The following is an 18,856-nucleotide window of genomic DNA, read 5'->3' on the forward strand; positions in this document are numbered from 1 at the left end:
CTAAGATGATAGACATGCCTATATTTTTATTGTTTTGAGATAATGACCATTAGTCACACAGGTTTATTGAATTCTTGACATGTGGCTACTGTGAAGTAAATTTTGTAAGTTTATTTACTGTTATTAATTCAAAGTTAAATAGGCATACTGGATAGAATCGCCCTGAACTTTCAAATCAGTGCCTTAGAGCATGGGGACTTTAAAAAAAATTATTTAAAATAAGATACATTCAGATACTGTTCTATAAAGAGAGGTGGGAGGACATTTGTGATATAAAGAATTAGTTCTGAGGGTTTCAATGCAGATTTTTCCATCTCAAAATTTCTTAAATTGTATTATGCCTGCATTTTGCTTCTCTGTCTCCACTCTGACTTCTGAATAAAATGCAGTCCTAACCTTATATTAAGACTTCTCAAGATATCTCTTGGGGACAAAAGGTGCAGAGGGAAGGTCAAGGGGAAATGACAGATGAGTCAAAATTTGACCACAGGAAGGGAAATGTGGGCGGGAGAGAGTTATGGAGGAGGGAAGTAGTAAGGAGAGAAATAAATCAGATCCACAAACAAAGGGCTAGCTTATCTGAGGAGAATCACTTATATTGGGGGGATTATGTTGTTAGGAAACTTGGCACTGAGAGAGGGATCTTTATGAAGCCATCAGAGTCAGGGAGCTGCAAAGACCTGGTTTTCATTATCACCAAATAGTTCTTTGCCCCCTGGATGGGATGCGGAATTGAGATATTGAAGCTCTGTCAGAAAGATAATCCTCTTTTGTGCATCCAGGAAGTGCAGTCTGCCTCCTTAGGAGGAATTTCTCAGACAAATTGCACAGAGTTCTCTCAAGAAACCATTCTGACACGAACACTGCCTTCCGCACTCAATTTGGACTTGGATTTTTCTAGCCATTTCTTGCTACTCTCCTAAGACCCAGTGGACTAGAATTGTCTCATTACCAGATTCCTTCAAGGCCAGCCCCTGAGCCAGGTCAGGGGAGTTTTGCCTAGTTCTTTTCCTTCCCACCATGGATATCTTTAATTAAAAAATTGGTTGTTTTAACTATCACTTGATAATAACCATGTTATTATTCTGTTCAAAAATGAATCAGTCATTTGTAAAACAAAATAAAATCTGATTATCTTCCATTTATTTTTTTGCATCTTAAAATGCTAAACATGTCAAAAATATGATCTCATTACCTGTTTAGGTAATAAAAGCAGGGGTAACATCTAATAGCAGGGGAATGAGGCTTAGAAGGGGAAAGTTACTGATCAATGTTTCACAACAAGAAAAGGGCAAAGGAGGTACCTATGACTGTTCCCCAAGTTGCCACTCTACAATGGAGGCTGTCTTTATGGTTGAGTGCATCAAAGCATATAATGGAAAGTAAAGAGATGAAGAGGCCTCTTTTCAGACTAACCTTATTTCAAGGCTAGTTTTTGAATAACTGTTCTTCAATTGCCCATCACCTCACATTGTTGAAAACAGTGTCTTGGAGATGCACAACCTTAGGATCGGGATGCTTTTCTCTTGCAGTGGCATTGATTGTTTGTTGCTCAAGTTTGTTTTGCAAAGTATGGATAATTTATTGGTCTTACCTGGTAATAATGTTTTATAGATTCCTTACAATGTATAGAGATATATTGTAATTAAATGCTCATTTTGAGCATTTGAAACTCCTGGCACTTACCACTCATCACATCTGTCTTACAGCTTCCCTAGAAAGCATTTGCTAAGTTTGAGTTTGCAGAAGCTTAGAGAAGTTAGATGACTTCCTTATGTCACACAGCAAATAAATGACCCAACGGGGATTTAACACTGATTTTACTGATTCCAAAGCCTGTGATTCTGTAATGTATATATAATGCTTCAACTTATTAGATAGACTACAGCATACTCACAGCGACCTTAGTTAGGGAGTGAGGGCCAGGGATAGAAACCAGGCCCTATGGCTCCAGGCTGTGTGCTTCAGCATCCTGCAACCCTGTCTGCTCTTTGACAGGAGAGATGTTGAGGAGACAGCTGTGACCTGAGGTCACAAGACCTATCTGTAGGCTGTGCTCCGCTGGGGAATGACTCTTCAGGGTCTGCCCTAGCGAAAGACGTCTGTCTCACACTTGTCTATTTGACATCCACTCTAGGTCACAGAGACACGCACTGGGCCTCTCGGCTGTAACAGCTATGACAATCTGGACTCTGTGAGTTCCGTCCTTCTGCAAAGCACGGAGAGCAAACTGCACCTTCAAGGTAGGAAACTAATGGGGCAGGTGGGGCCAGAGTCAGGGAGGGGACACAGCAGGGGTGTATTGTAGGGAAGGAGAGAGTCCAGTCCAGTCCAAGGGAGAATGAAGAAGAGAGAAACAGAACCAATGGAACAGGAAACCAATGGAAGCTACAGATATGGAAATCGGTTATGATATGATACAATCTTTTAGAATTTTAACATATACAGGGCTTTAAATTTATGGATATTAATTAGTTTTCAGATAGAACACATGGGGATATGAGCTTTATCTGGTTATTTTCATGAAAATGTCTAAACAGTATTATTTATAGATGCCCCGGATCTAATATATATTAAAATTTCATATCACATCATATGAATTTCCTACATTATTGTTCTTGATTTTCAGTGTGTTTTGGCAGGTGTTATTTGAATTTCAAGACGTATAAGACATTTTATAAAATTTCTGATTCTCCATAATTTTTCATTCCCCTTATTTGTTAATAATTTGTATTCTTAAATAAACACACACACACACACACACACACACACACACACACACAGACTTTTAGCAGCTTAGAGAGTAAAAATATTCCCAGACTTGATTGTAAAGAATGCAAACATTGCAGGGATTGGTTTGTTGATGTTTGTAAATGTTTGTACTTATTCAATTGTGTGTTATATATCAGGCTCACGTCAGATGCTCCATGTGTGTTTATTATCTAAAGAAAATATACCCTTTACAATAGTAATTTAACTTTTTAATCCACATTTTAAAGAGGAGAGATGATTGCAAGGGAATAAAAATGAGTAGGATTGAAGTACAGATGGTGCTGTTTTAAGAAGCATAATTTATAATATTTAAAAGAAACAATGTATACATCTCAATTTTCTACATGAGAAGACTAAACAAATTGTGTTGCATCCGTAAACATAATTTTAGGCAGGTACTGAGATGTTATTTATTAAGATTTCTTTTCCTGAATATGTGAAAATGACTTGATATTAATTAACAAATGGAAGATTTATGATTGAATGTATGGTATCATCTGAACAGTATAAAAAGAAGAAAATTGATACTATAAGGAAGTATCCCAAAGTGTTAGAAGAAGTTACTGATGGTTAGTAAGGATATAGACAATTTATTTTAGGCTTCTAGTTTCTTTTCTAATTTTCCTACAATGATCATGTATTAACTTTATAGTCAGAAAAAAATGACATGCTTTAACTTGAAGCCGACTAAAAATGTGACCTTCCATAAAGGTATATGATAAAGGTGATTCTGAATGTCAGTGGGAGGAAGCTGGGTTGAGATTGACAGGTAGTGCTAAGCAGAGCCTAATATGACTTTTATATTCTGGTTCCTTGGCAACTCTTTGATTCATGCTCCTGTTATAGAAGATGGCTGGAAAATGGTGCAGGGAGGGCTGGGGAGTGTCACCTGGGAGCTCCCAGCGAAACCCTCTCAGGGAAACTCAGCCATTGATAACAGTATAGTGTTAAAACATAACACAGTAGAACTTAGCATATAGGAGTTGGGGGAACCTAACCCCATTAATAAAGAAAAGAGCAAACAGCATGGCGAGAATAGTTTACTAATACCTGTTAAGAAAGTGGATGAGAGAGACAGATCTGCCCTGGATGTGGCAGGTTTTCAACATGGTGGTTTGCATGACATCCACAACAACTTTGTGAAGTGAGATCCAGGATTTGATTCCAGGTTTTTTTGGACTCCAATATGTGTTTCCAGCATATTAATAATGGAGACATCTAAAAGTTACCACTGGAATAAAGTTAATACGAAACTAGCAAGATGTTACTACCAAGGAACTTCCGGACATCTTAGGGACATTTAGAAAAGGCTGATCTACCTTGATGGCAATGAAGTTTAATGTTCAGGGAGTTCTCACAATTTCTCATTCTAAGTTTGTATTGAGTTTTGTATTTAGTCTTGACTTTTTTTCTTCCAAAAGCAACTATTGTATAAGAGTCTGTCCTTCAGAATGTGGATCTGCTCTTGGTTTCATTACTGCAACTATTCTAGCCACCATAAAGACGGTGACAGCCTTTTCCTACTCTGTACTGGTCAGAGCACACCTGGAGAACTGGGTCTGGGTTCAAGCATCCAGCTTTAAGGGGGGTGTTGAGAAACTGCAGTGTGCCTGGAGGAGGGTATCTTATGACAAGGACTGGTCTACTGATACTTGTCTTGCAGAAAAGACAGTTGGCTTCATTATTATGAATAAAATGTGCAAGACAAGCTGGTGGGAGAACCAGAAGGATCCCAGCTTTCAACTCAGTGTAAAATACATCTACCTTTCTTCTTCTTTTTTCCTCATGCTGGAGATTGAACCCAGAAGCTTGTAAGCACTGGGTAATTGCTACATCCTAGCCCTAAAATAACTAAAATAGAACATCTAATGCAGTTTCATGTCCAAAACCTGAGATGATCTGCTGTGTGACACAGTGACTCCCTCCTGTCTGGGAGTTACAAGTAGCTGATATTTGGTGAGAATCTTACAGAGTTTATTTAGGCAATGGTGAATTTGGGTTGTTGAATTAATGCAGATTCTAGGATTTTTATGGTAATGATGATTCATCAAATCTTTACTGAGGCCAAATCTAGTACTAGAACCTAGACATATGGTCACAGATCAGTTTAATTCAACAAATTATACACACACACACACACACACACACACACACACACATATACATATATACATATATAACTAAATAAAATAGATTGTATGTTATAAATTTATAAATAATTATATATATGTATATGTGTATATATATATATATATATATATATATATTTTTTTTTTTTTAAGAATCCATCTTAGCTAAAGAGGTAGGCAAAATGATAGTTGTGAACCGGATAGACATTATTTCTGCCTCAAAGAAATATAAATAGTATCGGAAAAGACAGACTTCAATCAATAAATGTAATGAATTTTAATAGAAAAGAAAATCAGTGTTATTGGTAGTACCAAATTTTATAAGGATATGGATATATATATGTGTGTGTGTGTGTGTGTGTGTGTGTGTGTGTGTGTTTTATTAAGGAGTCAAAAAAGTTTCCTAGGTAAAAATACAAAGAATGAGATCTGAGTGTTGAATGGGGGTTAGGGGCATGGATACCAAGGCAGATAGAAGCATATTTATCAAGGGTCATATGAGAAAACTGAGGATTTTATGAGATTATAACAAAGGAATCAGTGGTGAGAAAGTCAAGGTTAACTTTCAAATTCACGGAGGCCTCTACAGCACATTAATGAGCTGAATGTTAATTTGGGATCTGTGGACATTTAGAAAGAGGAAGTAGCATGAATAGAATAGTATTTTGGAAGATTACTCTTGATTCTGTGTGGGCAATCATTTAGAGAGGGCAATCATTTAGTGACAGCGTAGGAGATTACTGAGTTCTCAAGATGCAATGATACATAAAATTATAAGAGGTTATGAGGCGCAAGGGGGAGGGAAAAAAAGGGAGAGAATTGAACAACAGCAGAGGAGGTAGAGAGGGAAGATGGGAGGGGAGGGGAGGGGAGGGGGGATAGTAGGGGATAGGAAAGGTAGCAGAATACAACAGTCACTAATATGGCATTATGTAAAAATGTGAATATGTAACAGATGTGATTCTGCAATCTGTATTTGGGGTGAAAATGGGAGTTCAAAACCCAATTTGAGTCAAATGTATGAAAGATGATATATCATGAGCTATGTAATGTTTTAAATAATCAATTAAAAAAAAAGATGCAATGATACAAGTTTCGACCATGAAGTTAGCAGTTGGGGTAGAAAGAGAGAGACCAGTTCTAGAGATATTAAAGCCATTACATCAGGTTTCAATAAAAAGATCATGAAAAATGTAGATAATTGATCGAATGGGATTTGATGCTGATAGTGAAGGTGGACAGGTAGATATCTATGATTCAAGGTAATGCATAATATAATAGGAAAATGAAAGTAATACATAGAATTATGGGAATTGAGAAAAGGGAGTAATTTATTCTCTCTGTCTAGGTGGAGGAGTTATAGAAAAATAGATGTCTAAGGAAGAATAATACTCTCCTAGTTGAAGGTAAAATGAAGAAACTTTTTCTTAAGTACAAGACAGGAGAATATCTCATGGCTTTTGAGTATGCTGATATTTATTTAGTAGGATCCAAAAAATTAAGTATAAAGGAAATGAAAAAAGTTGGGCTATATTAAAAGGAAAAATGCTTGTCATCAAAATATAGAATGAAACTTACAGAATGAATGCAATGCAACGAAAATGCAAATCATATAACAGAACAAAATATTTATCGTCCATATATCTGACTAGGAACACTTCTGCAGAATATATAAAGAACCCCTAAAATCAATTCAAAAAAGCCATCAGAAAAGAAAATGGACAAAAGACATGAGCAGGTACTTCACAAAGAAGAATATGAAGTGGGCAAGTAAATATTTGAAAAGGCACTCATCTTTCCTAGTCTCCAGAAAAATCTAAAGTGACATTAAAGAAAATAAAATCATGGCATTTGCAGGTAAATGGATGAAGTTGGAGAATATAATGCTAAGTGAAGCAAGCCAATCCCAAAAAACAAAAGGCTGAATGTTTTCTTTGATATGAGGATGTGACTCATAATGGTAATTGGGAGGGGAGGGAGCATGGGAGGAATGGAGGAACTTTAGATAGGGCAGAGGGGAGGGAGGGGAAGAGAGGCGGGAAGGAATGATGGTTGAATGAGTTAGACATCATTACCCTAACTACATGTAGAAGACACGAATGGTGTGAAATACTTTGTGTACAGTCAGTAACTTGAAAATTATGCTTTCTATGTGTAATATGAGATGAATTGCATTCTGCCATCATGTATAACAAATTGAAATACATAAAAAATCTAAAGTAATAGTACAATCTAATATCAATCATAGCACAGTAATCAGTGTGGCAAATGAAAACCACTGACAATATCAAAGAGGGGCCATGTGAAGCACATAACTCATGCCTATGAGAGCATGAGTTAGTTATAACCATTATTGAAAATTCTTGGCATTATGTACTAAAAACTACATATTTAATATTTAATCAAATAATTCTTTTAGAAGTCAATACAGAAGGAGTTAATGTTTGGCCTGGGGTTGTGGCTCAGTGATAGAAGTAGAGCACTTGCCTAGCATGTGTGAGCCACTAGGCTCAATTCTCAGCACCACATTTAAAAAAGGTCCACTGATAACTAAAAAACATTTTTAAAAATCAGTTAATATTTGGGGAGAGAAATGGGGCAGTTACTTGAGGGGGATGTGCTTGTCACCTTGTCATTGCTGTACAAAATCCTTGTGAAAATCAACTTAGAGGAGGGAAGATTTGTTTGGGCTCAGTTTCAGGTGTTTCAGTCCATGTCCAGTTGGCTCCATTGCTGTGGGTTTGTGGTGAGTCAGAGTGTATCATGGTCAAGGGGGTGTGGTGAAGAGCTGCTCACCTTGTAGGAAAGAAGAGAGACAGACAGACAGACACAGAGAGAAAGGAGCAGGGTGCACAGTATGGTTGCCAAGGACACACCCCCAAGAACTCATTCCTTTCAACTAGTTCCCACCTGTGACAGTTTCAAACACCTCCCAGTAGTGCCACTAGATTATGCTTTGGGGGATGTTGCACCCCCAAACAATAACAGGGGAAGAGAGGTTACTGGGCTTATTGGTAATGTTCTGTTTCTTAATCTGGGTAGAAGCACATGGGTATCTTTGCTTTGTGAGATTTCATAGAGCTATGTACACACATCATTTATGTATATAGAAATGCATTTCTGTATATGCAGTGTGCATCTAAACATGGATTGAATCATGCGTCCCATCTTGACATCCTCTGCAAATAGAAAACATGGATCCAACAGAGAGGCATTAAAGAGGAAGAGGTAATCTAGCTCAGGTGTGGACAGGCCACATGGACTGAGAGCAGTGAAGACAGAAGTAACAATGAATAGTATTTAATCAGTGCTTTAATATGTACCAGTGACTGCAGAAATTTATTTTTATTTGGTTTATGCTTTCCTATTTCTATTTAATTTATTCCTTTTTAGCAAATTTATTTTATTAGATAGTTAATTTATTACAATTTCTTGGCGGAGGGGAATACCTGGGATTGAACTCAGGGGCACTTGATCCCTGAGCCACAGCCCCATCCCTATTTAGTATTTTATTTAGAGGCAGGGTCTCACTAAGTTGCTTAGAAACTTGCTTTTGCAGAAGTTGGCTTTGAACTTGCAATCCTCCTGCCTCAGCCTCCTGAGCCTCTGGGATGATAGTCATGTGCCACTGTACCTGGATAATCTATTACAATTTTAGTGATCACATGATTCCTATGAGCAAATCATATATAACATCCCTAATTTGCAGGTGAGAAAACTGGGGCTCAGAGAGGCTACTCAATGAGCGATTGAGCTGGAATTTTAACTCAGCCATCCTGACTTCAAAGCTCCTCCTTCTTGAAATGATGTTGCCATCTATTTCTCTATTCCTTTCCCATTCCTTTGAATGAGACTGGCAGGAGAGATTCTGCCAAGATTTGTTATGTGGAATTGAGGAGGATATGAAGGGCACACTAATGACCTCCAGCTTGTGGTGTTTCATACAGTGTTCATTAAAACAGAGCAACAGTAGAGTGAAATGGCAAAAAAAGAAAGAAGAGTCCTGGAGAAGATTAGAAATGAGAAAGGACCCTGGAAATGAGCAGAGGCTATTAGTAGTCATAGCAGCAACAATCGAACTAGTAGTAATAACACTAATGGCATAATGATAACTTCTTATTTTTATACTTCTCTCTCCAAGAAGCCCATTGTGTGTTTTACCGACATTGTCATGTAATTTAATCTAGTATCCATCTGGTGGAGTACACAGAGGTCTGCCTCAGTAGCTCATTGATGTGAAAAGAGATGCAGAGAGAATATTTTGCTGAAATCTATGGATGGTATAGAGATTTATTCTCTCATATGGTTACTCATTTATTTAACAATCTTTTAATGGGCATCAACTATACATCAAACATGGCTTTAAGAAGAGGAGAAACATAAGAGAATTAAGCTAACTCAGTCATTTTGGAGCTTATAGTTAGTGTAGGTATCGGGGGAGCTGATAATAAACAAGTAAGCAAAGAAATATATTTTCTTTACAGTCAGAGAGATAGTTTGGGAGCAGATCATGTAGAAATTTGTAGACCATGGAAACAAATTTAGATTAGGTTTTACTCCAGATGAAATGAGAAGCCGTTGAAAATTTGGGCAGAGGAGTAACTTGACCTGACTTACATTTTAAGTGGATCACTATGGCTATTGAGTAAAAAGGACCATTAAGGACAGAAACATGACGAAGACCCCAGTTAGGGAGCTATTGTGTTTATCAAGGTAAGAGGAAATGAAGGTGGTGCAAAGTACTGGAATTTATGGATATATTTTTAAGACATGCTAACATTATTTGCCAATGGACCAGAAAATGCTTATAAGAGAAGGAGAGAAGTCAAGGGCAATTTTGAGGTCTGCCTAAGCAATGGTACTGATGACATTGCTGCTCATTCATGTGACAAGACTGTGGGAATGGCCGTTTTTGATGAGCTCTGAGAAATTGGGTTAGAACCTCAAGTTGAGAAGTCTGTGAAATATCCAAATGTAGATGTGGAGTGAGAAAATTCAGAAAGTCAGAGGAGAGGTCTAGAAATATCAATTTTAGCATAGAAATACCACTTAATGATATGTGCTTGGACAAGAATACCTTGGGAGAGTGTGTAGATAGAAGAATTAAAGAATAAATTTATGGAGTCACAAAGAATTAAATATAGCAAGGTTGGGACAATAGTTTAGTGAAGAACAAGAAAAGAAGTTCAGGAGTGCTTGGGAGAGGGTAGAGTGCCAAGAGAGTATGGTGTTCTGAACATCAATTAAGGAATATTTTCCAAAACAGATAGTGAGTTAAGGATGTTGCTTTGTGGCAGAGCACTTGTCTAGTATGAGCTTGGCCCTGTGTTTCACCCCTAATACTTCAAAACAAATACAAGCAAGCAGAAAAAAAGGAAAGAAAAAACAGAGATAGTGGTCAGCTATATCAAATGCTACTAATAGGATAATTAAGATGGGGATTGGGAAAGGAGTAATGGATTGAGCAACATGGAAGTCATTGGTGACCTCCACAAGAAGTGTTTCAGTCCAATTACAAGGGTGAGATTCTAAGTAGAGTGAGTTCAAGAGCAAATTCTACAGAGGAGTATTATAGTTAATGGCACAATAGCACAAGGTGATGTGGTGTCAAGTGATTTTTTTCCCTTCTTTTTAAATGTAGAAACAATAAAACTTTTGTGTAACTATGGGAATTATTTTGTTGAGAGGAAAATATTGTTGCTGTGAGCAAGAGGTGCTGATTTTAGCATCAAAGGCGAGCACACAGAGTGAATAGGGTCTTGTGTGAAACATTCATTCATCTTAGGTAGGAGCTCCCAGCCATTGTGAATAGTAGGAGTGGGGGAAAGACGGCATCAGGGTGGGTGCACCTCATAGACATGGTAAATGGAGGCATTCTGTTGAACTTTTTGATTACTTGTCATCGATTTTAAGTTGCATGATTCTTTAGATTTAATATCTCTGAAATGAGAATGCTTCTTACAATCGATGGTGTGTCGTAGTTTAATTGGCAAGGTGTTATTTTCCTAGTGTATATAAAGCAACGGTATGCTTTACCATGAATGGCAACTTAGATTCAATGGCGTATGCTGTTTTTTCCCTCAGTGTAGAAGGAATGAGGTTGTTAGCTCATTTTATTTCTGAAAGAGAAAGATGGATGGGAGGGGGTGAAGATTGTTAGAAGATGGGGGGACTAAGCCAGCGAGAGGAGAAGGAATCAAGGATTGCTAACTTGAGGCAACACTTCCCATTTTCCTAAACCTCCAGACGAGGTCATCTGAGACTACTGTGTTCTGAGAGCCTCTCTCTCATTTTCCTATTCAAATGGTCCATTTTCTGTCTTGGTCTCAAGTCATCTCCCCTTCTCCTCTTTCTTATCCCTTCCCTCCAAATTCTCCTCTTTGACCCTCACTTTTCAGTGTCCTGTTTCTCTTCTTGAAATGGAAGTTTATTCCAGACTTGGCTCCATCTCTGACCTTTTATGCATCCAGATGTTCTTCACGCCTTAGACGTCATTGCTCTTCTCTTCTTTCGAGTTTGATCCATCTTTCAATGATCCACACAAATGTCCCCTCATTGGAATCATCCTTCTCTATGCCAGCCTTAGTTCAGGACTTCATGTCCTCATTTGTCCCCACCCTGGACCATCGCATGGGTTACTAAACGAGCCTCTTAGGTTCTCCTCTACTCCTGCTGACCTACCCCATCACAGCACCCAGTACAGTCTTCTTAGAGCCCAAATCAAATACTGTCACTTCCCTCCATAACATGTCACAGCCTCTGTGGAGACTTTTTGCTGTATAATTTAGACATAAACTAGCACCAGGCTCTTCAGCATCTAATTCTTGCCTCTCTTCTTGGATTTTCTTACTGTGCTACCCAACAGATGCCCACATCTGCACTCTAGGCCTATGGAATTTCTCACAGACATTGTTTATAACTTTCAATTTTGTGTCACTCTGTACCTTTTTCATGCTCTCTCTCCAATTCCTAACTTCCCACCTCTCCCAGGAAGTTTTCTTCATCTCCCCTCCCCAGGCTATTAGACACCCTACCCTTCTTCTTCCCTAGGATTAACACAATAGTATACACCTCCTGTTACTAATCTGACTTCCCCATTGGAGCACAAATCGCTAGGGAGTAAGCCCCATCTCTTTTTTCTAGCAGAATACATAGAGAGCCTAGTTTAAAGACACGACTCAGAAATATTTGCTGAATGAATTAAGAAATGAAAGGATGAATGAATGAGAAAACCAGGGTCCATAATGAGCTCTGTTTTCTCTAACCTTTTTCCACTTCCTATCCACATTGCACCGAATCCAGTTCAACCTGATGACCATTTCCTGAGGATCTGTGTCTTGCTGAACACTCTGCTTCCTTGTGAGGATCACATTCTTAAAAGGGTTGTGCTTTTTCTGCTGCACTGGATGCTACATCATCCAGGCAAGGGTCATGCAATTGATTCCTCCAAATGCCACTTCTTCAGAGAAGCCATTTGGCTTCTCTTGCCTTCTATATTATGACCTTCATCATTTTCTTCATTATAAAAGAGTTCCAATGTAGAAGAGTGGTTTCAATAAAAAGCCTTGGACTGAGAAAGACTTCTAGCCAAGTACTAGATCTGACCTTTGCACACTAATTGATCTCAGACAAGTCAATGCAGCTTTTGAGACTGTATTCCTAACCTACATCATAGGGTTATTGTGAGTATGATGCTTAAAACAATATGCAACAATATCTGGCTCAGATTAGGCATTAAACTATGTTAGGCATGCTTTGTACCACCTTGATCAACATGATATTTGCAAAACATTTACTTTATCTTTACATCATCCATGGCCTATGTGCTTTGCTGGTACTAAATGCTCTTTAAATATTTGCTAAATGAACAAGTGCAGTGTTCCTTACCTAAGTAGAAACTTTATAAATCAATCCACAAGACCTTACAATTATTTATGATGCACCAAACGCTGAGAACAATCACTGTACTAGTTAAAGTGGAAAAATCATAGAGCAGAAGATTAAACCAAATGCATATTCATAGAATGCATACTTGGCCCCTTAAAAGATAAACCTGAGTTTGATTATTCTCTTTATGGCTCAACCAAGTGATCAAAAGTTTTCTTGTTGGGTTGATATTCAGTGTACATTAGGTCACACTTTTGGATTAATCTTTCTAAAGCATGAGTAATTAGGATTGACCCTTGCCTAAAAACTTTCCATGGCTCCCCCAGGTCCCTAAAATATTTAAGAGCCACTTTTTTTTTTTTTCTATAAGGAAGCTTAGCATCTAAGGCCCTTCATGACGATGGAATTCCAATATCCCTTTCCAGGCCAGAGTTAGGCAATGACTCCTCGTCAGGATCTTCTTGTCTAATTAGCAGTGACCTAAGAGACACTGGTAAGAATCCAGTGTGTCTACTTTCCTGTGGCCCTAAGAAGCTTGCTCAATTAAAAAGCTATGCTTTATTGACAAATGAGATCTCTGATTTCCACCCAGCTGGCTCCATCCAAATGTTGGTTTTCTTTTATGTGCCAAGAAGCACCCTGTTTTGTGCTGTGTCTGAGGAGAAAAAGGGTTCTTCAAGAAGGAGACTGAAGATGTCAATCAAAGACTCAATCAAAAAGAAAATCGAATGGAGAGGACCAGTAGAGAAGAGCTGACAGTGATAAATCTTTGGACAAGTTAATTAAATCTCTGAACTTCCCTAGATGTTTCAGTCTGCAAAATGGGAAGAACACCTTCATCTCTCAGGGTTTTGTTCAGCATTTAACTGAAAAACATATATCTCAAGACCAAGGAGACTGACATAGTAATTGTCATAGCTATTATAGGTAATTACCATGCATCGGATGGGATGGAGGGCTCATTTCTTTAGATGGACATCTCATATGAACCTCAACGCAGCCCAATTTTCCATATTTTTAAGATGGAGGCTTATAGAAGTTAAAGAATTGTCTTGAAGGTGGCAGAGCAAGAATTTGAACACAGTGCTCTGAAAAATTTTTTCCATGCTGATTCTCAATCTGGGGTATGCAGATAATAACTGTGGTTTTTATTAGAGCAAGTGTTTTTTATATCTCTTTCTATGTAAGAGCACTGTAAACCCTATTTACTTTAGAGAGTCTGTAATCTGTTTTTTTAAGCCACTTGCCTATTGTGTATGTGTAGATGGGACTGATTTCCATTTCTCATTTTCTTAAAAGGATCCATAGCCTGAAAAGATTAAATACCCCTAGAATAGACGATCACTCAGCCTTAGAATAGTTCATGAGTAGAAGACTCTAAAAAGGCTGCCTCTGACCTGGAGAAACCTGGGATCTAGAATAAGCTCCACACTCAGACTTGAGCAGGAAGGAGGTAGAAATTCAGAGCGAGGGCTTACAGTTGGGTGTGAGCTGATGCGGAGACAAGAGTCCTCAGGAGTTAACATCGGCATGGTTATGTGTGGCTGTCCCTTACTAATAAACTCAAGGCCAAGTTTGCAGGGTGGAAAATCCTGACAGGTAAATGATCGATGTGGTCGTTTGTTCTACTTAAAAAAATCATGTCCCTTTGGATTCCTTGTCGATAGCATTGATTGTACAGAAATCAGGCTTCAGGTAGCCAAAACCTGAATAAGTCACCCAAGATAATGAGTTTATTGACTGCTTATAGATATGGTACCTGTTTGTTTTTAAAAATTATTGAGTCAATCCTTATTGTTTCCCTCATAGTTCACCTTAGAATTTAACTTTCCTTTTGCACTGCAAATACAGCACTTTTGATGTGCCTTTTATTATATTCTAATAATTCTGTCAGGTCTCATGTACTTAACTGCACCTAAATTGTAACTGAGAACCCTGAGAATAGAAGCCACATGCTTTACAATGTGTTCATTGTTCGATTCTCTCTTGTATAGTGTTTAGCTCAGAGTAGATGTTCAATAAATGTTCACTGATTTGAATTAGTTTCAGCTGTCCAGTCAATTTGCTTCAAATTTAAATTTTTATGGTGCTAAAATATATACCATGTAAAATTTAACATTGTAACCATTTTAAGATGTACAGCTTGGTGGCATTAAGTACGTTCATGAAGTTGTGCAACTATCATCACTATTTCCGGAACTTTTCATCATACAAGCATAAATTCTGTAGCCATTAAGCCTTTATTCCTTACCACCCCCTTCCTCCAACCTCTGGCCATGGCTTTGTTCTCTGTGAATTTTCTTATTCTGGATATTTTAAATATATAGAATTATGTAGCATGTGATTTTTTTTTTCTATGTGTATGTGCCTGGCTCCTTTCACTTAAAATTTTTGAGGTCCATCCACACTATAGCATGCACTAGCAGTATTCTATTCTTTTCATGGCTAAATTGGTATTCTGTTGTATAGATACACCCCATTTCATTTATCCACCATCAGCTCATGACATTGAGGTTATCTCCACCTTTTAATTTTTAGGATCAGAGCTGATACAAACACTCATGTCCACGTTTTTGTTTTAATACCTATGTACAATTCTTTTGGATATCTTCCTAGGAGTTAAACTGCTGGATCATTTGGTAATTAAGTTATGAAAAACGTTTGCTGTATTTTGCAGTAGATTTCATGGTTGCATTATTTGCTGGCTCCTCTGAGAGATTCTACGGGCCCTGGTGTGCTGCAATGTGATTGGCAGTGCTGTGCTGCGGGAGGATTGTGCTGCCTGTTCAGTCAATACTGGTTGTGGCCACGTGATCTGCTTGGGCCAATGTAATGGGAGAGGACATGGTACTTCACCTTGGAGCAGGTACTTCAGGAGACATAGCCTAGCTTGTCTTCTGCTCCCTTTCATGTACCATGAGAACAGCATATTCCTGATTGGTCTACTCTTTCAGCCTAAATCCTAAATAAATAAATAAATAAATAAGGAGCAGAGCCAGAGCCTAGTCAACATTAAACATGAGCAAGAAATAAACCTTTGTGGTCATAAGCCACTGGGATTTTGAGGTTACTTATTACCACTGATTAATTTTGAGAAAGCTCCATAATATGGAAACACTGGATTAAATGACATAAACCACATTTATTTACTACAGGACTTCTCAGTGCCTTCACTGTGCTAATGGGTATTATGAGTCTCAAGAGGGGAATTAAGTGTCCAGAGTTTTCCGAATGTGTTTGAGCCTGGGGATATTTGCAGATCTTTGATTCCAAGGCATACAAGTTGGAAAATGCTGTACTATACATTACCTCTCAGGTTCAATCCCCGTCCAAAATAACTTTTTTGATCTCTTCTCTTACAGAAATGGAGGCTTTTTTTCCAGTCCTACTGGAAACTTGTGCTGGATTATATTTACATGTTATTATCATTGTACACTAATGAGTCTTCTTATGTCATACAACTCAAGCTTCTTGAGGTCAGACACCATGATTTCAGCATCCAGTGTAACACTTAACTAAACCCAGAGTGGATGGAAGGAGTTATTAATAGATGATGAAGAAAGTACTTTCATTTTTGCATACCTACTATCATCTAGTGTTGTGCTTTGTATTTTGGAAAGCCATATATTACAGTTATCTTCAAGAATCATATCTTATAATAACCGATCCCCCCCCCCAAAAAAAAAACTGTGCTGAAATTAGCGGTCAAGTCTTTTTCTACCATTGATCTCTCCGACTTTTTTAGGATCTGTATATTTTTTACTCAGATCTTTCTGAGTACTTGTCTGTGACTTCTGAGATGAAGTCAGAATAGCTTCAGGTCTCAGGCTATGATATTGGGAATGAAGATCCAGGTTCTGCTTAAGAAGAGAGGCCTAGAGAGGTGGGGCTGCTAACCATAGACTGAACAGCGGGCATCTCTGAAACACTTCCATCTAAATTCACCTTCCTTCCAACACATTGCTGGGCACCTACTAATATGCTAGATGACAGGAAAACGGATGAGGAAAGCCTCCTGCACTCAAGGAGCTGTCAGACGGCGGGGGGGGGGGGGGAGGTGAGCATCAGCATACATAATCAGATGCAGTAGTGTTTCTGTGAGAATCTCAGATGTACTCAAGGTGTTCTTGTTGCCAGCAGATGAGCTACCTTAGGCTGCCCATGGCTTCTAGAGGAAGCCGTAGAAAGTCAGGCAAGAACAGGAATTGGCATCAGTTTAACACGTATCCTGCAACTTCATGTGTGGTATTGATTTGATTTTTATATTTAGGTTCATTGATGCGTAATTGACAGATAGCCAAATTTACTCTTTTGGGTTGGATCCTTATATAAATTTCTGTGAAAGAAAAACTGAGGAACAAAGAAGTTAGGCCCCTGAGCTTCTCCAAGATCAAGTTGTTGGTCAGAGCTGGAGGCACAATCTGAATGGGGAAGAACTTGGTGTGTTCAGGGGCACAGCAGGAGGTAGAAGAGGGGGGCCTGGGTGGGTAGGATTTGGAGACATCAGTTCAGCCAGGAATCAGATAGCACCCGTTCTTACAGGAATCAAGTTTGGTTTTTATCATGAATACTGTGAAGCAGCTTATATTTAAATTGAATCAAGCTCTTCTTAAAGTTTCAAGAGTATCTTCATGATGAAATTGAATAAAAATTATGTTGGCCTCCTTATCCCTTATCTTTTTTATAGTTAAAATTGTCATTTAGAAGTAAGTCTGCTCCCAATCCCTTTTGTTAATATTAACCCTGGTCTGTTTTTATTTATTAATTGCTGTCTTTCTTTCTTACAGTAAGATCCATGAGAGCAAGGACAGTGTTTCTAGTGTCTTGCCCTTTCTTCAGAGCCTAGAACAGTACCTGGGACATATTGCATGCCAAATCAATCTTTGCTTAATAAAAGAATGAACAACCACTCAGAGTAAAATCATAGAAAAATAAAAGTTGGAATAAATCTTAATGGTTATCTAGTACAGAGGTTGACAAACTTTTCTTTTAAAGAGCAAGATGGTAATTATTTTAGGCTTTGTGGGCCACATGGTCTCTATTGCAACTATTCAACTTTTCCATGTGCATGACTTTCTTTTATTTACAAAAATAGGCTACAGATCAGTTTGGCCAATTGGCCACAGTTTGCCAATTCCTGTGTCTGTCAGTACAGGGTCAATTACATACAGCTGACAGACAATTCCTGAGCCGCTGGGGTGCAAAGGTAAGTGCTTCTTTCTTGCTTAGGCTGCATGGGGTGGTCATAGTCTGTGATGATTCTGCTCCATGGTGGTCTCTACCTGGAGCATTGTGGCCTCATGCAAAGGAGAAACTGATGAAGTTGTACATTGAGTTTCATTTTGTAAGTGAGGTATCACATGCACTTACAGTTCCTTGGCTGGAGTGTGTTGTATAGATATGTCTGAGTTCAGAGGTTGTTATGATCTTAAAAAGGTGTCACTTTGTGTGAGTGTGAGGGTGTCACTCAACATGAATTAATGATAATCCAGTCCACCGATGCCATTTGATCTTGGCATTAGATAAAGCCTTCCTTCATGTCATCTTTGAAACTCTGCTTGTCCATTTTCAATGGCAAGGAGTTCCCTACCTACCAACACCGCCCATGTCATTCTTCAGAACTTCAGCTATCTGAAAAGGCTTTCGCCTTATTGTCCTGAGTTCTATCTACCTATATTTTTCACCTAAGGATTCCAAGTCTACTCTCAAGATCCTGCAGGACAGATGATAATAGTTGCAAATACAACCTATTCCCCTCCCCAGGAGGAGGCATTTCCTCATCCTACATGGAGGGAGCCAGAACTCACCCTTGGTTCCCCCAGGTAGCTGCCTTTCTTCATTTCCCAGAGTGTAAATGACCCATTGCAGAGACAGGGCTGAACTTCTGAATGAGATCATAGCCTTTTCGCCCTTTCTGCACAGTTTCACCCGGTGAATTATTGTCTTATTTTCATTCCACTCCAATGAGCTGTCAGCGATGGATACTGTAATTCACAGCAATAGAAACACAAACAGATGGGTAATTGACCTGCATGCCTTCATTACACTGGAATTCAGCTTGGCTGTGT

At 38.5% G+C, this 18,856-nt stretch overlaps 1 protein-coding gene across 1 annotated transcript in view; it reads left to right on the forward strand.

The window, feature by feature from the left end:
* BRINP1 (BMP/retinoic acid inducible neural specific 1) overlaps positions 1-18,856 on the forward strand; it is a gene marked incomplete at its 3' end in the record, with an annotated part of 168,622 nt that overhangs the window by 112,697 nt on the left and 37,069 nt on the right. The window contains exon 5 of the mRNA XM_081280556.1: positions 2,138-2,243. Coding sequence (XP_081136682.1) covers positions 2,138-2,243 — 106 coding nt within the window. The remainder of the gene's footprint in view (positions 1-2,137; positions 2,244-18,856) is intronic.

Source organism: Spermophilus citellus (assembly GCF_964194105.1).
Source record: "Spermophilus citellus genome assembly, chromosome: 2".
Lineage (NCBI taxonomy): Eukaryota > Metazoa > Chordata > Mammalia > Rodentia > Sciuridae > Spermophilus > Spermophilus citellus.